The 25,151-nt window shown below is 22.8% G+C and overlaps 1 protein-coding gene across 2 annotated transcripts in view; it reads left to right on the top strand.

Moving 5' to 3' along the window:
* Nucleotides 1-25,151, top strand: part of LOC122512665 (zinc finger protein rotund-like) — a 351,867-nt gene that overhangs the window by 193,581 nt on the left and 133,135 nt on the right. For both annotated transcript variants that reach the window (XM_043628634.1, XM_043628635.1), the window contains exons 3-4: nucleotides 2,458-2,526; nucleotides 2,612-2,663. In XM_043628634.1, the coding sequence (XP_043484569.1) occupies nucleotides 2,458-2,526; nucleotides 2,612-2,663 (121 nt within the window). The remainder of the gene's footprint in view (nucleotides 1-2,457; nucleotides 2,527-2,611; nucleotides 2,664-25,151) is intronic.

Here is a 25,151-nt window from a genome sequence, read left to right as displayed (position 1 = left end):
AAAATTAAATAACTGTTAATTAACTACTAAATCACTGCTATGTCACTATTAATTAGTTATTAATTAACTGTTAAATAACTATTAAATAACTATTAAGTAACTATTAACTAACTAATCAATTATTAAAAGTTTTTAACAATTAACTAATTATTAATTAACTACTAAATCGCTAATAAGTCACTATTAAGTAGTTTGTAAATTAACTATTAAATTACAATTAAACAATTGTTAAATAACTATTATTTAACTACTAAATAACTACTAATAGTTCTTTTAATTATACTATTAAAATTATCTATAAATTAACGACAAAATCACTATTATGTCCCTATTGAGAAGCTATTAAATAACTATAAATGAACTATTAAATAACTAACAACAGTTTCTTTTTATTCAATTATGAATTAACTACTAATTGTTTTTTAAGAAACTATTAATTACCTACTAATTGTTTTTAAGGAACTATTAATTACCTACTAATTGTTTTTTAAGAAACTATTAATTAACTACTAATTAATTAAATTACTAGCTAATTAACTACTAAACAACTATTGATTAACTAATAATTAACTGTTATTTAATTATTAATAATCTGTAAACTAACTATTAACTATAACTCTCAAGTAACTATACTAATTAACTACTAAAAGATTTTTAATTTTAATTTTAATAAATAACTTATTAATGGATAATTAACGTTAACTGTAATTAATTAGTTATAACTGTAATTACTAATTCATTATTAAACAACTATACTATTTTACTATTAGTTAACTATTAATTAAGTATTAGTTGACTATTAATTAATAATAAGTTAATTCTTAATTAACTAAATTAAATATAATTCTCAATGAATTACCAACTGTAATTATTAATTCATTATTAATTAACTACTATTAATTACCTATTTGATAACAATAAATTACGAGAGATTTCTAAGCAATAAATAAATTTATTGATTATCTAATTATTAATTAATTAGTTATCTAACAGTTAACTATTAGTTAGCTAGTAGTTAACTATTAGTTAATTAGTAGGTAGCTAATATTTAATTAGTAGGTAACTATTAGTTAATTAGTAGGTAACTAATAGTTAATTAGTATGTGACTAGTAGTTTCCTATTAATTAACTAATAGTTACCTACTAATTAAATATTAGTTAACTAGTAGTTAACTGTAGTTAACTAGTAGTAGTTACCTATTAATTAACTAATAGTTACCTACTAATTAAATATTAGTTAACTAGTAGTCACCTATTAATTAACTACTAGTAGTTACCTATTAATTAACTACTAGTAGTTACCTATTAGTTAACTACTAGTTAATTAATGTTTAATTAATAGGTAACTACTAGTAGTTAATTAATAGGTAACTACTAGTTAACTAGTAGTTAACTGCTGGTTTAGTAGTTAACTAGTAGTTGACCAGTATTTACTAATATTAAACTATTAATTAAAAATTAATAATTATTATTAACTGCGATTATTAATCCTTTGTTAATTAACTGCCATTTAAAATGATTAATTAAATTAATTAATATCCTTAAGTACTAGTAGGGTAATTAATTTCTATTAGTAATAATTACAATAGACATAAATTAATTAATATAAATAAAGAAGAATAACTTAATTCATTGATATTTATTAGAATAATTAATTTATACCTAGTAATAGTAATTAGTTCTCTAATAAACAGCAATTAATTAATTAACCCTCTAAATAGGAATTAGCAAAAATGTTTACTAATTTGAATTAGTGACTGACTGTCTGCTTATGATTTAGTAAATTTTAATAATAAATAGTAATTTCTACTAATTAATAACTAATTTTTCTCTTTAAAAAAAATGTCTTTTTTTTGTTTTTTTGAAAAATCGAAGACGCAGAAATGGGCGACCGAGTTTTCGATGTTTTTCCCTGGGGCAAAGAAAAAAGAAAAAAAATTTTAAGTTTACTAAAGGGTGGTAGACGTGACACGTAATTGTGAGCAAGAAGAGAGAGAGAGAGAGAGAGAGAGAGAGAGAGAAAATTCGCCTTTAACCCAACAAACGACGCAAAAAGCTCAAGCTCTTAACAAAGATTAATACTTACTCTAAAGAAAATAAAAAGTAAAACATTAAATAAAAAATAATTAAAATTTATGTCTTCTTGTCGCAAAAATATATGTATATAAATAAATAAATATTCTTACAATTTTTTACCTAGAAACTAAAAACACATTTTCTATAACAGCGAAAGAGAAAAAAATTCCCTCTCAGAATATTTCTTATTATTTAATTAACAAATTTAAAAAATTTAAATAATTAATTAATTAATTAAATTAATTAATTATCAAAAAATTATAAATTTTATTTGTATAATTACTTTATAGGAGTAATTGAAAAAAAAAAAAATACTAATAGTAGTTTTTTACTTTATAAAAATTAAAAAAAAAATAACAATAATTCTTCTTTTTGTTGCAGCAATGTAATCCTCACGACAAGGAAAGTGATTACTGGGGAGGGGGACGAAGTGCAAAGCAGGGCTACGAGGTGATTATCAAATTTCCTTTTTTTAACAAATTTTTTCCCCCTCATTTTTAATTCGAGAACAAATTTTCCACTTGGTGAAGCGCAGCATTTTTTGTTGCAGGCCAAGATGAACGCCGACCATGGCCAACTACAAAAAGGTGAGTCAATTCACACCCAAAAGAAAAAAATATACTATTATAACTATAGCTCATTAGTCACTAATTAATTATTTAATCAAAAAAAAAGAAAAACAAACAAAGAAAAGCAATAATAAAAAAAAATATAAACAAATAGCGAAAATTACTCGAAATAGCAATTACCATAAATATAAATAGCAACAGCAATTGAAGAAACAAAAAATAACAAATAGTTAATTATCAGTTTACTAATAGTTAACTAGTAGTTAACTAATAGTTAACTAGTAGTAAACTAATAGTTAACTAGTAGTTAACTAATATTTAATTAGTAGTTGTTTAATAGTTAACTGATGCTTAACTAGTAGTAAGCTAATCATTACTAGTAGTTAACTAATAGTAAACAAGTAGTTAAGTAGTTAATTAGTAGTCAGCTAGTAATTTAGTTAATTAGTAGGTAAATAATAGTTAATTAGTGGCTAACTAATAGGTAATTAGTAGTTAATTAGTAGTAAACTAATAGTTATTTAGTAGTAAACTAATAGTCAATTAGTAGTAAACTAATAGTCAATTAGTAGTAAACTAATAGTTATTTAGTAGTAAACTAATAGTCAATTAGTAGTAAACTAATAGTCAATTAGTAGTAAACTAATAGTCAATTAGTAGTAAACTAATAGTCAATTAGTAGTTAACTAATATTTAATTAGTAGTTGTCTAATAGTTAACTGATACTTAACTAGTAGTAAGCTAGTAGTTAAGTAATTTTCAATTAATTAGTAGTAAACTCAATTAGTAGTAAACTAATAGTCAATTAGTAGTAAACTAATAGTCAATTAGTAGTAAACTAATAGTCAATTAGTAGTTAACTAATATTTAATTAGTAGTTGTCTAATAGTTAACTGATACTTAACTAGTAGTAAGCTAATCATTACTAGTAGTTAACTAATAGTAAACAAGTAGTTAAGTAGTTAATTAGTAGTCAGCTAGTAATTTAGTTAATTAGTAGGTAAATAATAGTTAATTAGTGGCTAACTAATAGGTAATTAGTAGTTAATTAGTAGTAAACTAATAGTTATTTAGTAGTAAACTAATAGTCAATTAGTAGTTAACTAATATTTAATTAGTAGTTGTCTAATAGTTAACTGATAGTTAACTAGTAGTTAAGTATAGTTAATTAGTAGTTAGCTAGTAATTTAGTTAACTAATAGTTAATTAGTAGTTTAATTAGTAGTAAACTAATAGTTAATTAGTAGTTTACTAATAGTGAACTAAAAATATCAATAGCCATAAAAAAATTACATAGACCAGAAAAAGAAAAAAAAGCAATAGCAATAAAATAAAAAATAATACTATCAATAGAAAAATGTAATACAAACCTTCAATAATAGCAAAAAAGCAATAAAAATAGAAGTAAAATACAGCATTAAAAAATTAAAAATGGTTGTAAAAATTTCATTAAAAAATAATAATACCAAAAAAGAAAAATATCAAATCAATAAAAATAGAAGGTAAAATAAAAAAGAAATAAAAATAGAAAAATATTCTATTAAATAAAAATAGAAAAAAAAATTTTAAACAAAATAATTTAGAAAAATAGAAGTAACGATTGCAATATCATTAAGAAATAGCAGGTGAAACAGCAATAAAAATAATAATTATAAAAATAGCATTTAAATAGAAAACAAATAGAAATAAAAAAAAGAATATCAATAAAAAAATTGGAGTTAAAATGAAAATAAAGAAAAAAGCAAATATTAATAGAGAAAAATAGCAATGTCAATATAAAAAATAATAGTTACAATAGTACAAATAGCAAAAAAATAACAAAAAAAAATAAAAGTTTAAATAGCAACAATAAAAAATAACAGTTAATAAATAAAGAAAGTTAAAATAGCTAAAATAGCAACAATAAAAAATAAAAGTTAAAATAGCAAAAATAGCAAAAATAGCAAAAAATAAAAATTAATGTAAGAAGAAAGTTAAAATAGTTAAAATAGTAAAAAAAATAACAATTAATAAAAAATAAAAGTTAAAATAGCAAAAAATAACAATAAAAAATAAAAGTTAAAATAGCAACAACAAAAATAGCAGTTAAAATAGCAATAAATGAAAACAGAAGTTCAAATAGCAAAAATAGCAATAATAAAAAATTAAAGTTAAAATAGCAGAAATAGCAATAATAAAACAAGTTCTAATAGCAAAAAATAACAATTGATATAAAATAAAAGTTAAAATAGCAAAAATAGCAAAAAAATGACAATTAATAAAAAATAAAAGTTAAAATAGCAAAAATAACAATAAAAAAAATAAAAGTTAAAATAGCAAAAATAACAATTAATAAAAAATAAAAGTTAAAATAGCAAAAATAGCATAAAATAACAATAAAAAATAAAAGTTAAAATAGCAACAACAAAAATAGCAGTTAAAATAGCAATAAATGAAAACAGAAGTTCAAATAGCAAAAAACAGCAACAATAAAAAGTTAAAGTTCAAATAGCAGAAATAGCAACAATAAAAAAAGTTCTAATAGCAAAAAATTACAATTGATATAAAATAAAAGTTAAAATAGCAAAAATAGCAATTAAAGAATAAAAGTTAAAATAGCAAATAATAGCAATAATAGAAAATAAAAGTTAAAATAGCGTAAAATAGCAACAAAGTATTAATAATAATAATTATTATAGAAATAATAATTTAAAAAGAAAAATATTTTTTTTTTAATAAAAATCGAAAAATAATTAATAGCAAAAATAATAATAACAGTTTTCGCCTGAATTTATAATAAATATTTGACGTGCGTTAAAAATGCCGATCCGGATTTGCTTAAAGGCAACGCCATGCCATGCCATGGCACAGACATACATACACAGATGTAAATTGAACGTCGATTTGTACTCGTAAAGTAAACACGAGTCAAAAGTCCGAACCACTTGTCAGTGACTTACAAAAACCGGTTGCGACTTTGCATCTGTGACGTAAGATCACCGATTAGGTTGAGCGGCTGAGAAATCAAGTCCAGCAAAAAAAGACGTGTGAATGCAAATTTATTATTCGACTGTGAGTAGTCCCCTCACTCTCTTCTTTTTTAAAAATTTTTTTTATTTTAACTTCTCCATTCTCGTTCGTGTTGTATACCTCTTCTCTCTTCGACGCGTGGTACTTCTTCAAAAAAAAATTTTTTTTTTCCTGTTAATTTCTATTCAGAGACTTTTATTATTAATTTTCAATTTTTTTCTCAATTTTTAATTATTTAAAAACTGTTATTTATTATATTTTTTGTATTATTTATTACTTATTATATTCTATTCTTTATTTTTTGTTAATTTTTTGTTAATTTAGTATTTGCTTTTTTTATTTAACTAATTTTTCAATTTTCTATTTTTATTTACTTCTATTTACTTTTATTTTATTTATTTTAATTTTATTAGTTTACTTCATTATTTACTTTTGTTCACTTCAATTTTCATTTGTTTTTATTTACAAATTTAGTTACATATTTACGTTTGTTTACTTATTCAATTATTTTCTGCTTTTATTTACATATGTATTTACATATATTTACTCATTTCTATATAATTCTATTTTTATTTACATATTTATTTAAAATTGTTTACTCATGTCTTTCCTTTCTATTTTTATTTACTCATTTATTTAAATTTTTTGTTTACATCTTCAATTATTTTCTGCTTTTATTTACATATTTATTTACATTTATTTACTTATTTCTATATAATTCTTTTTTTATTTACTTATTTACTTACATATATTTACTCATTTCTGCATAATTCTATTTTTATTTACTTATTTATTAACTTTTGTTTACTCATTTCTATATAATTCTATTTTTATTTACTTATATATTTACATGTTTTTACTCATTTCTTAATTTTCTATTTTTATTTACTTATTTATTTACTTTTGTTTACTCATATATTTACATAATAATTTACTTTCGTTTACTTATTCTATTATTTTCTGCTTTTATTTACTTATTTATTTACATTTGTTTACTAATTTCTTTATTTCGTAATTTCATTTATTTATTTATTAACTTCTTTTACCTACTTATCTAATTATTTCAAAATTTTATTTACTTTTATATTTACTTTTGTTTACTTATTTATTTTCAGCTTTTATTTTCTAATTTATTTACTTTTGTTTACATATTATTTACTTTTCTTTACTTACTTGTGTCATTTTAATTTAAATTTACTTCTTTAAATATTTCTAATTTACTTCTATTTACATATATTTATTTACTTTTATTTTCTTATTTGTTTCAATTTTATTTAAATTAACTTACTTCTTTCATTTTTTTTATCAATTTACATCTTTAAATATTTTTAATTTTTATTTACATATTTATTTACTTTTGTTTACTTATTTTTCTCATTTTTATTTCAGTTTACATCTTTAAATATTTTTAATTTCTATTTACACATTTATTTACTTTTATTTACTCATTTGTTTCATTTTTCTTTCAATTTACTTCTTTAAATATGTTTAATTTGTATTTACATATTTATTTACTTTTGTTTATTATTTCTCTATTTTTGTTAACTTATTTACTTTTGTTTATTATTTCTTTATTTTTGTTAACTTATTTACTTTTGTTTATTATTTCTTTATTTTTGTTTAATTATTTCCTTTTGTTTATTGTTTCTGTATTTTTGTTTAATTATTTACTTTTGTTTATTGTTTCTTTATTTTTTGTTCACTTTTCCATTAAATTTTTTATTTGCCTATTTATTTACTTCTTGTCTCCATTTACTAATCTTAATTTACTGATTTTATTTCTATTTCATTTTTATACGAAATTAAACAAGAAAAAATGTGAGTAAATCAAAATTTTTCCACCGGGAATCGAACACTGGACCGCGGATCCAACACCATCGACTTTATCCACTAAGCTATTCTCTCTCTACTTGGCAAAAAAACTTTTTTTTCAGTTTTCCACGAATATTACCAATTTACACGCTTATTTTTACAATTTTTTAACGCTAATTTCTCTCAATCTCTTTCTCACTTTTTTCTTTCTAAGAATTTTATTATTTTAATAATAATGAGTGAGTGAAATTCTTTATATTAAAATTGAAAAAAAAATTGTTTTTTAATAAAAAAATACCACCTAAATGAAAGAATGATTTGAAGGAACTCTTGATCAAAGTTGGAGGATCCTCGATTGCATTGACGTCGAGTCAAGCAATGACCTAGGCAGTGATTTTTTTTTCTTTCTTTCTCTCTCACTCGCTCTTTCTTCTTTTTTTCCTTTTTTTCTTCCTATTTTTTTTTATGTCGATTGAATTGAGTAATCGTCAGCTAGGCGCTCGTAAAAGGTGAAGTGTGTTTCCATAAGTGTTTTCACTGCCAATGTTCTGGCACGAGCGATTACCTTAACGGAAAACGCTTTCCCTCGCAAAAAAAATTGAAAAATTCCCATTAAAATTGATAATTTATTTCTTAGTTTACTTTATTTTACTTATTTATTTATTTATTTAATTATTTAAAAATTCATTTATTTTTGGTTTTTATTTATTTATTTAAAGTTTATTTATTATTATGTATTTTTAATTATTATTATAATTATTGTTAGTGTTACTTTTATTATTATTTTTATTATTATTTTTATTATTATTATTATTATTATTATTATTTTTATTTTTATTTTTATTTTTATTATTATTATTATTATTATTATTATTATTTTTATTATTATTATTATTATTATTATTTTTTATTTTTATTTTTATTTTATTTTTATCTTTATTTTTATTTTTATTTTATTTTTATCTTTATTTTTATTTTTATTTTTATTATTATTTTTATTATTACTATTATTATTATAATTATTATTATTATTATTATTATTATTATTTCTATTTCTATTTTTATTTTTATTTTTATTTTTATTTTTATTTTTATTTTTATTTTTATTTTTATTTTTATTTTTATTTTTATTTTTATTTTTATTATTTTTATTATTATTACTCTCAGTATTTTTATTTATAATTTTATTGTCGATTTACAGTATAATTGTTCAATAAAATGCGTTAATTTTACTGTTAAGTTTATTCCACTACTTTATTTTGCTATTGAATTACTTAACTATTTAATGTAAATGTAAATTAATTTATTTACTCCACTATTTTAAAAATTTACTCTTTATTTTCTCTACTAAATAATAAATTACATATTTATTTACTGGACTATTTAAAAAGTTTATTGCTGGTAAACACCGCTATTGATTTACACGACTATTGAATAAGTTGACAATCAATCTATTTTTCTAATTTCTATTAAATGACAGACATTTTTTATTTCATCGACTTTTGAATAAATTTACTATTTATTTACTCGACTATTGATTAAATTTACTATATATTTACTCGACTATTGATTAAATTTACTATATATTTACTCGACTATTGATTAAATTTACTATATATTTACTCGACTATTGATTAAATTTACTATATATTTACTGGACTATTGAATAAGTTTGCAGTTTTTTTTACTTAACTATTTATTAAAACTAATTATTTACTCTACTCAAGAATTAGTTTATTACTTATTTTACTAATGAATAAGTTTACAGTTGATTTACTCTTCTATTTATGTAATTTACTATTTATTTACTCGACTATTGATTAGGTTTACAGATTATTTACTCTATTATTTAGAAAATTTACTATTTATTTACTCTATCGTTAGATAAGTTTAAAGTTCATTTACTCTACTTGTTAAAAAATTTACAATTTATTTACTTGACTATTGATAAATTTACAGTTAATTAACTCTACAAATTAATGAGTTTTTCTCTTGGTTTGCCTTATTATTTAATGAATTTACTCTTCTATTGATTTACTCAGCTATTGAATAAGTTTAGTATTTACTTACTCTACTGTTTAATGTATTCAAATTATTATTTACTCGACTATTTAAAAAGTTTACTGCTGCTATACACTGCTATTGATTTACTCGACTATTGAATTAGTTTACAATTAATATAATTCTCTAATTTCTATTGAATAAAGTTACTATTTAGGTATTTACTCGACTATTAAATAAGTTTACTACTTTTTTACTTAACTATTGAATAAGTTTACTACTTATTTACTTAACTATTGAATAAGTTTACTAGTTATTTACTTAACTATTGTATAAGTTTACTGCTTATTTACTTAACTATTGAATGAGATTACTACTTATTTACTGAACTATTTATGTAATTTACTATTTATTGACTTAACTATTGAATAAGTTCACTACTTATTTACTTAACTATTTATGTAATTTTTTATTTTCTGACTTAACTATTGATTATGTTTACTACTCATTTACTTAACTATTGAATAAGTTTACTACCTATTTACATTACTTTTCTATTTATTAAGTTTGCTGTTTATTTACTCTTCTATTTATTAAGTTTACTACTTATTTACTTTTCTATTTATTAAATTTGCTATTTTTTTACTTTGCTATTTATTTACTTTGCTATTTATTTACTCGACTATTGAATAAGTTTATTATTTATGTTACTATTGAATAAGTTTACAGTTAATTTACTTTTCTATTGATGTAATTTACCACTTATTTACTCGACTATTGAACAAGTTTACAGTCAATTTACTCTAAAATCAAATAATTCGAGATTCAGAGTAAAAATCAAGTTTAAAAACTAATTTCTTGATGAGTATATAAATATATTGAGACAATTTTTTTTTTTTCATTTAAAAATTGATCTTCCTCTTTTTTACCTGTCGAGAGTTACGTCATTTGCGTGACTTTACGAACGAACTCATCTCTTTCTCTTTATTTTAGTGATTTAAACCGAAACGCATCCTTTGCTCTAGAATAAGGCCCCAAAATATATGGGTCTCATACATCACGCATCCAAATTTTCTCTCTCTCTCTCTCCCTCTCTCTCTCGTTCTCTACAGGTAAATATAAAAGGGAAGAGAATTTAACGCACACACACTTAAAAAAAAAGTATATAATATAGTCTTCTTGTAAAAATCTTTTACGCAACCGAAACTCCATTAATGCACAGATCGCATGATGCCCCAAAAAATCTTCTACATACCCACACAGTGACTTTTACGCGCGCAGGTTTCAAAAAAAAAAAAAAAAAAATATTTTCTAGTCTCTCATTAAAGTTATTTCTCCAAAAACATAATAGCTACTTAATGCTTTTTTTTCTCAGCAGCAGCATCATCATCATCATTATTATCATCATCTTCACCGATTTGAAAAATCATTAACTCAAAAATAATATTAAACTTACGAAACAAAAAGTAAAAAAAAAATCTTAATACTTTCAAAAAACTTTCGAAAATTAATAATATAATATATAAAATAATAATTTCAATGTTGAAAAATTTAATTATAAGAAAATAGATGTAATTTAACTCTATATTAGATTGAAACAAGAAAAATGGTTGATAATGATGATTGAAAAAAGGGGGAGGGGGGGGGGAATGGAGAAAAAAAGGGGAAGAAGAAAAAAGGGAGAAGATGAAAAAAAAAGTTTGGTAATTACTAGATATGGAAAATAATTAAAGTGAATAATAATGATAATAATAATAATTGTCTACTTTACTTGGGTCCATAAAAATCTTAATTTGTAAAGTGATTTAAAAAAAAATCCATTCTTGAAAAATTCTTTCTCTCTCTCTTTTTTCTCTCTTTTTTCTCTCTCTCTCTCTTTTCTATCTTTTTTTTCTCTCTTTATTTTTCTCTCCTTCTTTTTCTTTTCTCGTTGTTTTCTCTCGCTTTTTTCTCTTTTTTTTCTTTCGTTTTCTCTCTCGCCTTTTTTTCTCCCTTTTTTTCTCCTTGGTGATCGTATAATTATCAGGTATGAGTGACTAATGATTTAAGTGTCTCGGGCAAAATTTACTAAAACCATTTGGAAAGACACTTCCTGTCTGTTATTTTCATTCACAAACTCTCTCTCTCTCTCTCTCTTCATCACTCTCTTAAATGAGTGTTTCGACGAAAAAATTGATTTATCTTCTCGGAAAGAAAATAAAAATATAAAAAATAATTTATTTTTTGTAAATAAAAAATTTTTCAATGTAAAATATTTTAATTTTTTTTCAAATTATCCAATGCTAATTGATAGTGAATCACTAAATAGTAGAGTCAATTAATAATAGAGTCAAAAAAAGAGTTAATAAATAGTGGAGTCGAAAAATAATTAAGTCGACAATAGTTGTCAAAAATTAGAGTCAAAAATAGTAGAACCAATCAATAGTAAAGTTAAAAAATATAAGAGTTAAAAATAGTAGGGACAATCAATAGTCGAGTCAAAAATAGTAGGGATAATCAGTAGTTAAGTCAAAAATAGTAGGGATCATCAATAGCAGAGTAAAAAAAAAGAGTAAATAAATAGTCGGGACAATCAATAATAGAGTCAAAAATAGTAGAGACAATCAATAGTCGAGTCAAAAATAGTAGGGATAATCAGTAGTTGAGTCAAAAATAGTAGGGATCATCAATAGCAGAGTAAAAAAAATAAAAGAGTAAAGAAATAGTAGGGACAATCAATAATAGAGTCAAAAATAGTAGAGACAATCAATAGTCGAGTCAAAAATAGTAGGGACAATAAATAGTGAAGTAAAAAATAGTAGGGACAATCAATAGTAAAGTAAAAAAATAAAAGGTTAAAAAAATAGTAGGGACAATTAATAATAGAGTCAAAAATAGTAGGGATAATCAATAGTCGAGTCAAAAAAGTAATAGAGTCAAAAATAGTAGGGACAATGAATAGTAGAGTCAAAATAGTAGGGACCATTAATAGTAGAGTCAAAAATAGTAGGGACAATCAATAGTCGTGTCAAAAACGTAATAAATTCAATTAAAAGTAGAGTAAAAAAATAAAGTCAAAAAAATACCGTCAAGAATGGTAGTCGATCAATAGTAAAGTAAAAAAAATTATAGTAGTAAAAAATAGTAGAGTCAAAATAATAATACAGTCAAAAACTGTGGTGAAAAAAAAATATAGTCAAAAATAGTAAATTAAAAAATAGTAGTCGATCAATAGGAGAGTTAAAAAAAATAATAGAGTCAAAAATAGGGAAAAAATCGCACTGCAAAAAAATAGTTGAATCTTAAAAAATAGTAGAGTCCAAAAGTATTAGATTCAATTAGTAGAATAATTGAAATCTAGAGTCGAAATAATAATAGAGTCAAAAAATACTAATGTCAAAAAAATAGTAAAGTCAAAAAATACAAGAGTCAAAAAATAGTAGAGTTATAAACCAAAAAAAAAAATGTTTATTATTCCCCTCTCTTTTCTAAATCAAAACAGAAAAAATTTTCTCTAAATACCAAATATCGAATTAAATTCATTTTAAAAAATTAAATGGAAAAAAACTAAAATTATAAACCATTTTGAATAATTTCGACTTTTTCATCTTGAAATAAAAGTGAAATGCATTACAAATTCATAGTTTTATGCTCCTTTTATTTTCTCGATAATTAGCAATAAATGAATCAATCGAATCACATATATATATATAATTCAAAAAATAAATTAAATGACAATTTTCGTTAAAGAATATCGATTCGTAAATTTTTTATAACACCAATCTCAATTTAGAAAGTTTTTTTTATTAAAATTTTAGAACCATTCGTTTCCAATATATATAGATTAATATAAAAGTATGATTGCTGATGGTTTTTATTTTTAATTAATTTTTATTAAGTTCTCAATTTTTCCAATCAGTATCAAAAGAATAACGTTTTTTTTTGCATTTTGTTTTCTTTAATTTACTTTTAATAATTAATTTGAATATTGAGAGAGTCTATTTCTTTTTATTCAATCGATAATTCCCATTAATTTATATATACAATTTATTTCTATTATTATTCAGACTTATATTTTTTTTAAAATCCTTTTCTTTTTGTTCTGGAATTTTTTTACTCTAACTGTGTATTTTCCTCACTATTTTCTTTTGTCTCTACTTTTTATTTACTTTACTTTTTTTTCTCAACTTTTTATGAACTTTACTATTTTTTGACTCTACTTTTTATTTACTTTACTATTTTTGACTCTAATTTTTATTGTCTTTACTTTTTTCTATCTACATTTAATAAACTTTACTATTTTTTACTCTACTTTTTACTGACTTTTCAATTTTTTAACTCTACTTTTTATCGTCTCTACTATTTTTTGACACTAGTACCTAATGACTCTACTTATTTCTGACTTTACTATTTTCTGACTGTTCTCTTATATTAACTCTACAATTTTTTTACTTAACTATTTTCTAACTTTTCTGTATATTGACTCAACCCTTTTTTTGACTCCACTAATTTTGACTCTACTATTTTCTACTCTAATATTTTTGACTCGAATAGTTTTAAGACTACTGTTTATTGACTCTACAATTTTTTAAACTTTTCTGTATATTGACTTAACCATTTTTTTGACTCAACTAATTTTGACTCTACCGTTTATTGACTCTACTATTTTCTACTCTAATATTTTTTACTCGAATAGTTTTAAACCTACTGTTTATTGACTCTACAATTTTTTTTAACTTTTCTGTATATTGACTCAACCATTTTTTTGACTCTACAATTATTTGACTACTATTTTCTACTTTAATATTTATGACTCTAATAGTTTTAAGTCTTCTGTTTATTGACTTTACAATTTTTTGACTCTACAATTTTTTGACTTAACTATTTTTTAACTTTTATGTATATTGACTTAACAATTTTTTTGACTAAACTATTATTGACTCTACTGTTTATTGACTCCACTAATTCTTTACTCTACTATTGTCAATAAATAGTTGAGTCAAAATTAGTAGTGACTACAACTTTTTGACTATTTAACGCCTGGAATATAGAATATTTTTTATATTGATTGACTCAAGAATTTAATTATATATGATATTTATTGACTTCAATATTAATTAACTGCACTATTAATTGACTTTAATATTAATTAACTGTACTATTGATTGACTTGACTATTAATTAACTTGACTATTAATTAACTGTACTATTGATTGACTTGACTATTAATTAACTGCACAATTGATTGACTTAACTATTAATTAACTATACTATTGATTGACTCAACTATTAATTAAATGTGTTATTGATTGACTTCAATATTAATTAACTGTACTATTGATTGACTTGACTATTAATTAACTGTATTATTGATTGTCTGAGCTATTAATTAAATGTACTATTGATTGACTCAACTATGAATTAAATGTGCTATTGATTGACTTGACTATTAATTAGCTGTACTATTAATTAACTATACTATTGATTGACTCAACTATTAATTAAATGTGTTATTGATTGACTTCAATATTAATTAACTGTACTATTGATTGACTTGACTATTAATTAACTGTACTATTGATTGTCTGAGCTATTAATTAAATGTACTATAAATTGACTCAACTATGAATTAAATGTGCTATTGATTAACTTGACTATTAATTAGCTGTACTATTAATTAACTATACTATTGATTGGCTGGACTATTAATTAAATGTACTATTGATTGACTGGACTATTAATTAATAAACTATTGATTGACTGACTGGACTATGAATTAATTGAGCTATTGATTGACTTAAAAATTCGTTAACAGTACTATTGATTGACTTAACTATTAATTAAATGTACTATTGATTGACTCAACTGTGAATTAAATGTGCTATTGATTGACTCGATTATTAATTAATTATGTTATTTAATTTCGAGAAAAAATTTTTCTAAAAAAAAATTCCCAATAATTTTTTTTCAGTGTCCGAAATGAAATTTGAAAATAAAATCCAAAAAGAGCTTGAGAGGGAGGGAGGGGGGTGGTGGTGGTGGTTATCGTAGAGCGTTTTAATTGGCAGTAAAGTTTGCCGACGAAGGACAAAAACATGAAATACTGCCCGCAGAATGAGAGTGACTCTCTGAAAAGGGGGTTTCCAGCTTGGCAGCAGTGGCAGAGAGCAGCGTCTTGGCATTTGTGTGTGTGTGTGTAAATGTTTTGTCTCTCGGTTGGACGTGAGGCGCGCGGCGTTGAGCCAACAACAGGTGCATGACTTTAATGCGCGGCCATCATCATAGAAGTGAAGTTGCCGCGGTGCCCTTTGATACGATCAGACGAAATGTCCTCGACTCTGTCTTAAATGCATGTGCGCATTTTCATTATCATTTTATTCTTATCCATTTATTTTCTCCATTTTGCTTTTCTTCCTTTTTCTTCTTCTCTTTTCTCTTCTTTCTTCATTTTACGTTTGTTTCTCTTCTCTCAAACTTTTATATTATATATATATATATTTTCCGCATTATATTCTCTGACTTATTTTTAATTTTCATTTTTTTTATTCCATTCTCTTTTTATTCTATATTTATTTATAATTTGAATTTTTATTTATTCTTTTTTTCTATTTACTGTTTTCTATTTATTTTTGTAATTTTGAAAATTAAAAATTTTTTCAAATTATTTACTGTTTTATTTACTATTAATTACTTTTATTTTATTATTGTTATCCTATTTAAATCAATAGTAGAGTCAATAGTTTGTTAAATAGTCAATATTCCCTACTCTACTATCATTAAATACTGAATTTTTTTAGTTTTTTAATTAACTATTGATTGACTCAAGAATTGAATCATACTATAGAAAGGATATTGACTATTTACAGTCTATTGACTCTATTATTGATTTAAATAGGATCACTTACTATTGACAACTTTCTCTACTATTGATTCACTTCTAGGTAAATTTACTATTGATTGACTCTATTTTTAAGTAATTTTACTATTGACTGACTTTAGTATTTAATAGTTTTACTACTTTTACTATTCTTTGGTTCAATAAGTGTTTTATTCTTATATTATTAATTGAAGTAGTGATCGATTGAGCCAAGTTTTAATTAATCCTACAATTAATCGATTCAACTATTGATTAGCTTTACTATTGATTCATTTTTCTATTGATTGACTCAACCACTTATTGACTTTTTTGTCACTAGTTTCGACTGTTGATTGACTTCACTATTTTACTATGCATACATTTACTATTGATTAACAATACTCTTTAGTGATTTCACTATTGATTGACTTTAATATTCAATAGTTTTACTTTTATTTGATTTCATAATTGTTTCAATTTTCTGTTATTAATTGACATAACTATTGATTGAGTCAACTGTTAATTGATTGTATTATTAAGTAACTCAACTATTGATTGACTTCCCTATTAACTAAATCGACTATTGATTGACTTTACTATTAACTGACTCAAATAAACCTTGATTTTACAAAAATGTATTATTGATTACTTCTACTTTTCAACGATTTTACTATTGATTGACTATGTAACTATTAATTGACAGTTCTAGTAATTGATCTATATATTGACTGACTAAAATTTTAAATATGTTATCTATTAAGAGTCCCACCTATTGAATCAATTACTGACTCTACTATTAATTAAATTTACTACTGTTGACTTGAGTTTCTCGTGATTAATTTAACTATTGATTGAATCCAATATTGATTGAATTAACTATTGATTTACTCAACTTAGTGACTCTATCATTAGGTGAATTAATTGTTGACTGAATTACCTATTGATTGACTCAACTATTTTGTGACTTTACTAATGATTGGCTTTACTATTGATTGACTTAACTATTTAGTGACTCTACTATTTATTGACCTTATAATTGATTGACTCAACTATTTAGTGACTCTACTATTTATTGACCTTATAATTGATTGACTCAACTATTTAGTGACTCTACTATTGTACTTTTGTGGATTGAATTAATTATTGATTGACTCAATTATTTCGTGACACTACTATTGCACTCTTGTCGATTGAATTAATTATTGATTGACTCAATTATTTCCTGACTCTCCTATTGATTGACTTTACTATTGATTGTCTTAACTATCAATTGACTTAACTATTGATTATCTTAACTATTGATTGCCTTTACTATTTATTGACTCAACTATTTAGTGACTCTACTATTAATTGACTCAACTATTTAGCGAATCTATTATTGAACTATTTTCGATTGACTCAACTATTTATTGACTCAACTATTGATTGACTCAACTATTGAGTGACTCAACTATTTAATGACTCAACTATTTAATGACTCAAATATTTAATGACTCAACTATTTAATGACTCAACTATTTAAAGACTCAACTATTAATTTACTCAACTTTTAACAGACAGGACTATTAAATGAAAAAACTATTAACTTTACTCAACTATTGAATGATTCAACTATTAACTGACCCAACTATTGATTTTCTGAACTATTTATTGATTCTGCTATTAATTGTTATTATTACTTTTCCTCTTATCTAACTGTCTTGGAATAAATTGACTCTATATTCAATTTTATCACTTCTGATTCATTTTACTATTGACTGACATATTTTTCATTGAATTTTAGTGCAATAAATGTCAAAATTAATATTTTTTTGTTATTTTGCAGTAAATTTTTGCATTAAACTCCAGGCATTTTTTTTTTTTTTTTGATAAAAAATATAAGTATCGATATTTCTGTACAGACATATATATATATATATATATATATATATATATAAAACGATCGGCACTAAAGGTATTCTGTTTCTCTTTTCTCGTCGCCTTTTTCTTTCAATTTTTTTTTCTGTTTTTTTTTCTTTTTGCTAATTTTTTCCTTTTTTTCATCTATCGCCAATATATATATGTATATGTATATATAGGAGAAGTGTTGGTCGTTTTATTTTCCGTTTCTTTGTCCCCCATCGACTATTTTCTTTTCTCTTTTCTTTTTTTTTGCTCTCTGCGTCTCTTTCGTTCTTTTTTTTTGTTTCTTTTTCTCATCGTTTTCTCCTATCATCACACAACCACCTTTACTCTCTCTTCTCTCTTTCCATGAGTATGTATGTATAGGTGTTACCTTGCAACTAACCCTCTCCCCCCTCTCTTTTCCCTCTTTTATTCACCTTTTCGTTTCACCTCTGGTGGCTCTTTCGCGACAACGAGACCATTCAACTGGACACACAAGTATATATGTATTTTATATAGTTTGCAGATCGATGGAACCAAGCTCATCTCTCTTTCTCTCTTTTGACAAACAAGATGAGAGAGGAGAGAGAGAGAGAGAGAGAGAGAAAGAGAGAGACCACCACTGACATTTCCAAGAGTTATATATTCTGCATAATTCACTGTCCCGACTGTGCCGCCTCACGTAAATGTATATCTTTTTCTATAAAACACTCTCCTTTCTCGTTGTGTTCCTCTTCATCTCTCTCTCTCTCTTTCTCTCTCTCTTTCTCTCTTTTATCGCGAAACAAGTTGACCTCGGAATTAAAAATATATAGAAATCAAACACCGCGGGATAGGTCGCGGGCAAAATCCGAATTTTAAATGTCAAATTATCAATTCGAAGACGCGAGGAATGAGCAGCATCACGAAGAGAGAAAAAAAAAGAAAAAAAAATAATTTTTTAATGTCTTTCGAAAAAAAAATTTAATAAGTTGATCTTCAAAAAAAAAACGACTGTAATAATATATAAAAAATTGTGAGAAAAAAAAAAAAATAATAATAATAATAATAATAATAATAATAAATAACAAAATAATTAAAACAAAAAATAATGTTAAATAACAACAAGAAGAAAAAATTAAATATACAAAAAATAAGAGTTTCAACATATATTAGAGTCAAAATAGACTAGAGTCAATCAATAGCAGAGCCAAAAGAGTAGAAAATAGTAGAATCAATAAATAGCATATGTACAAAAGAGTCAAAAAAGTAGAATATATAGAATATAGTCAAATAGTAGAATCAGTGAATGGTATAGACATGAGAGTCAAAAATAAAATCAATAAATAGCATACAGACAGAAGAGTCAAAAAATAATAGAATCAATCAATAGCATAGACAGAAGAATCGAAAAATAATAGTATCAATAAATAGAATATAGACTAATATATTTTGGCAAAACTATTGAAATCGAATACTACTAAAATCATGAGTCAAAAATATAATAGAGTTAATAAACATAGTGTAGTCAAAGAATAGTAGAGTAGATAAATATTAGAGTCAAAAATATTGAAATCAATCAATAGTAGAGACAAAATAGTCGAGAAAATAGTAGAGTCAATAAATATTGAAAGAAAAAGAGTCAAAAATAGTAGAATCCATAAATGGAAGAGTCAAAAGTAGAGTCAATAAGTAATAAAAAATATTATAGTCGAAAAATAGTAGAATCAATGAATATTATATTGACAACAGAGTCAAAGAATTGTAAAATCAATCAATAGCATAGACAAAAGAGTCAGAAAATAGTAGGATCAGTAAATAGTAAGGTTTAAAGAGTCAAAATATAGTAAGAATAATAAATAGTCAAATCGAAAGAGAAAAAAAAATATTAAAATCGAACCATATTAAAAGCAAAGAGTCAAAAAATAGTGGAGTCAATAAATAGTAGAGTGAAAAATAGTATTAGAATCATAAAAACGTAAAATACAGAAGAGTAAAGCTATATCAGAGGCAAAAGAGTCAAGAATTACTGAAATCAATAAATAGTCAAAGTAAAAGAGTCACAAAATAGTAGAATCAATAAATAGTCGAGTCAAATATGGTAAAGTTAATAACTAATAAATTAAGAATACAGTTAACAAATAGTTGAGTCAAAAAGAGCTAAAAAGAGTCCAAAAAGAGTCAAAAAGAGCCAAAAAGAGTCAAAAAGAATCAAAAAGAATCAAAAAGAATCAAAAAGAGTAAAAAAGAATAAAAAAAATAGAGTCAACAAATAGTACAATTAATCAATAGTAGAGTCAATAGTAAAATCAATAGGGTCAAAGAATAGAGTTAATAAATAGTTCAATTTATCAATAGTAGAGTCAATAGTAAAATCAATAGGGGTTTAAAGAATAGAGTTAATAAAATAGTACAATTAATCAATAGTAGAATCAATAGTATAATCAATAAGAGTCAAAGAATAGAGTTAATAAATAGTACAATTAATCAATAGTAGAGTCAATAGTAAAATCAATAGGGGTTTAAAGAATAGAGTTAATAAAATAGTACAATTAATCAATAGTCTGAGTCAATAGCAAAATTAATAGGGGTTTAAAGAATAGAGTTAATAAAATAGTACAATTAATCAATAGTAGAGTCAATAGTAAAATCAATAGGGGTTTAAAGAATAGAGTTAATTAAATAGTACAATTAATCAATAGCATGAGTCAATAGTAAAATCAATAGGGGTTTAAAGAATAGAGTTAATAAAATAGTACAATTAATCAATAGTAGAATCAAAAGAGTCAAAGACTCAAAAATTAATGTGTAATGCCGAAAAATTGTAGAGGAAAAAATAGAAGAGTCGAAAAATAGTAGAGCCAATAAATAGTATAGAGTCAAAAAATTTTAAAAAATAGTTTACTAAAAAAATTGTAATAATTAATAAATAATAATAAAAATAGTAGGTAATAATAATAGTAATAATAATGAATGTAACAACAATAATAGGAATAGTAAATAATAATAATAATAAGAATGAAAACCACCCGAGTTAAGGACAAAATAAGCAATCGGTGCAAACCGCACTCGTTAACATACTTGTGATAATTATGCCCGCATTCCGTGTCACTATGGAAATCAATTTATCTCCTCGACGTGCCACGCGGATTCCACAAATATACATAAACACACTCACTCACACAATTGACTCATTGGTCTCAATGCAAATTCACTTTTCACGGGGAAAAACCATTTTTGAGAATAATTAATTAATTTCATGAAAAGCAGGGAAAAATTGATTAATTAAAAAAATTAATTTTTCTGCGAACATTTTTTTTTTCATTCGTCGGAAAATAGAAATTAAGTTTTTTTTTTATTATCTTATTGATTTTTGTTTATTAATATTAATAATTTAGTTATTAATTTATTATTAATTATTATTTAAATATTTAATAATTTTGGAAAAATTCAAATTATTCTTTTATTTTTATTTATTTTACAATCATATTTGACGTAAAATATTACCACTTGCGAGAAAGTCAGTGGCGCCCTCTAGCAACTAATTATAACGCGGGCTTTTTTAAATTAAATTTATTTTTTGTTTTTAGTAAATTAATTTAATTTCCTTAATTATAATTGTAATAATAAACATGATTAAAATAATTATTATTTATTAATAAATAATTGAAACTATCGCTTGTCAAAACTTTAATAATAGAGTTGAAATTATTATTATTATTATTAAATAATAAAAAATTATAATTAAATAATAATAAAAATAATTATTATTTTATATGTACATAAATAGTTTTATAAATGTTACAAGTTATATCTTTATTTTTACGAAATTAATACAAAATATTAAATGTCAGTTTTAATTAAATTAAATGATTTTCGTTATAAATATAATTCTTCGATTAATTATTAAATTTGTATATTTTAAATGTTAAAATTTTTCTTTTAATTTAACATTCAAACGAAATGTGTCTGAAAAATTCTTATCACTTTTAAAAGTTATTTAGTAATAATGTCTTTTTCTGTTCTTTTGCTTTTCTATTTTTTTTGTTCTTTTATATATAATTTGTCCATAAAAGTGATAAAAGAAAATCTCTCATATAAAATAAAGATTTATTGGACAATTTTTTAATTAACCGACTTTTCACAAAAATATATCAATTTTTTAATTTCATTATTATTAATAATTCTTCTATATGTCTTCTTTTTCTTTTTTTGTCTTTAAAAATATTCTCCATTTTAATTATTACTATTATCCTCATGATTTATTCTATTTCGATATTACGTCTGTTATTTCAATACTTCGATTGTTACTTCGATATTTTGAGTGTTAACTCGATAATTTAATAGTTTTTTCAATTATTCAATATTTTATTCGATAATTCGATAGTTGTTTCGATAATTCAATTTTTATTTTGATGATTCAAATTTTATTTCGATTATTCAATTGTTATTTCGATTATTAATTCGATAATTCGATTGTTATTTCAATAATTTAATATTTCATTCGATAAATCAAAAGTTGTTTCAATAATTCGATTTTTATTTTGATATTTCAAATTTTATTTCGACTATTCAATTGTTATTACGATTGTTAATTCGATAATTTATTTGTTATTTTAATAATTCAATATTTGATTCGATAATTTGATAGTTGTTTCGATAATTCGATTTTTATTTCGATATATTGAATTTTACTTTGATTTTTAATTTGATAATTCGATTGTTATTTCGATATTTTGATTGTTGTATCGATAATTTGATTTTTACTTCGATTATTTCGATATTTTGATTGTTGATTTTATAATTCTATTGATAATGCGATATTTCGATAGTTGTTTCGATAATTCGATAGTTATTTCGATATTTCAACTTTATTTTGAAATTTCGATTGTTATTTCGATGGTTGATTTATTAATTCGATTGTTATTTCGATATTTCAATATTTGTTTCAATATTTCAATATTTGTTTCGATAATTCGATTATTATTCTGATTTTTCAATAGTTGTTTCGATAATTCGATTGTAAATTCGATAAATAGATAAAAGATTTGATAATTCGATCATTATATTGATATTTCGGTTGTTGTATCGATAATTGGATTTTTACTTCGATTATTTCGATATTTCGACTCTTCATTCGATAATTCGATTATTCTATAAAAATATCGTTTAATATTTCGAGATATATCGAAATAAAAAAAAATCATCGTAAAATGTAGAAAAGAAAATTTATTCACATTCTCAGACTATATATTATTATAGTCGAATCAGAAAATTTTTTTATTTTTAATTTTTAAATTGAATGACACTTAAAAAGACGTTCGATTGTCAGGGTCAGGAATTTTAAAAAGACTTGTTTAAAATTCGCCTACTAATATACCGGTTCCTATATATGACGAAAATAAATTCACTCACTGCGAAAAATAATTATAGATATATTCTATTAAAATATCAATTCGTCGAGACTCTCGGGGAATTTATACAATGAAAAAAAAATGAAATTGCAAAAAAAATATCGCGTAATCTTTTTTTTTTGAATACTTTTTGTGTCCTTCAAAATGTCTCGGAAATGCATTTGATTTTTTTTTCTTTGTATTTTTTGTTTCAAGGACGAGAGAATTTTAATTTCGGTTTTTATTTTTCTAAAATTTTAATATTATAGTAAAAATTCATTTCTAGTAATTTTTTTTGTTTATAAAATTAATTTCTTTTTATTTTTTTCATATACAGTATTAATCGAAATAATTCGAAATTATTTATTTATTGAAATATAGAATTGAAATTCAATTTGACAAAATAAATAAAAAACTTAAATATTGAGTTTAAATGTTTAAAAATACTCAAAATTAATTACTATCGAGTGAAAATAGTAGAATACAAAAACACTGAACTAGAATAATAAAATAGCAGTAGAATACTAAAAACTAATGTATATTATTCCAATACTATTTTAGTATTCTACTACTGTTTATAGAATAGAATTTTTACTACTATTCTAAAAATAGTATTAGAATACTAAAAGTAGTAGAATACTAAAATAGTATTGGAATACTAAAAATAGTAGTAAAATACTAAAATAGTATTGGAATACTAAAAATAGTAGTAGAATACTAAAATAGTATTGGAATACTAAAAATAGTAGTAGAATACTAAACGTAGTAGTAGAATACTACAATAGTATTAGAATACTAAAAACAGTAGTAGAATACTAAAAAATTATTACAATACTAATAACAGTAGTAGAATACTAAAATAGTATTAGAATACTAAAAAACAGTAGTAGAATACTAAAATACTAGTAAAATACTAAAAGTAGTAGTAGAATACTAAAATAGTATTGGAATACTAAAAGTAGTAGTAGAATACTAAAATAGTATTAGAATACTAAAAACAGTAGTAGAATACTAAAAACAGTAGTCGAATACTAAAATAGTATTAGAATACTAAAAACAGCATTTGAATACTAAAAAACAGTAGTAGAATACTCAAATACTAGTAGAATACTAAAAATAGAATACTGGTAGAATATTAAATCTGATAGAATACAAAAATAAAAGCATAATGTTAAGAAAATAAAATTTAATATAATATGAAAAATAGAATACTAGAAATATTACTAGAATATTAAACTCAGTAGTAAAATACCAAGAATACTAGTGGAATAGTAGAAGTAGTAATGAAACTAGTGAATAGTAGTGTTAACCAATAGTGAGAATAAAATAGTAGAAAAATAAAATTTTTTTAAATTAAGAAAAATAGAATACTAAAAAGAATAATAATATACAAAAGTAGATAATAGAATACGAAAAATACTAGTGCAATAGTAAAAATACTACAGTATAATCCTAAAATACTAGTGTATTACAAAAGGCCAGTAGAATACAAAAATACTAATGGGAAACTAAAATACTGTGAGAAGTTCAAATTACTAAGAGAATACTCTACTAGTTTTTTGTATTCCACTAGCATTTTAGCACTCTACTAGT

Source organism: Leptopilina heterotoma, unplaced genomic scaffold (assembly GCF_015476425.1).
Source record: "Leptopilina heterotoma isolate Lh14 unplaced genomic scaffold, ASM1547642v1 Lhet_123, whole genome shotgun sequence".
Classification (NCBI taxonomy): Eukaryota; Metazoa; Arthropoda; class Insecta; order Hymenoptera; family Figitidae; genus Leptopilina; species Leptopilina heterotoma.
This window is presented reverse-complemented; position numbering and strand designations above follow the sequence as displayed.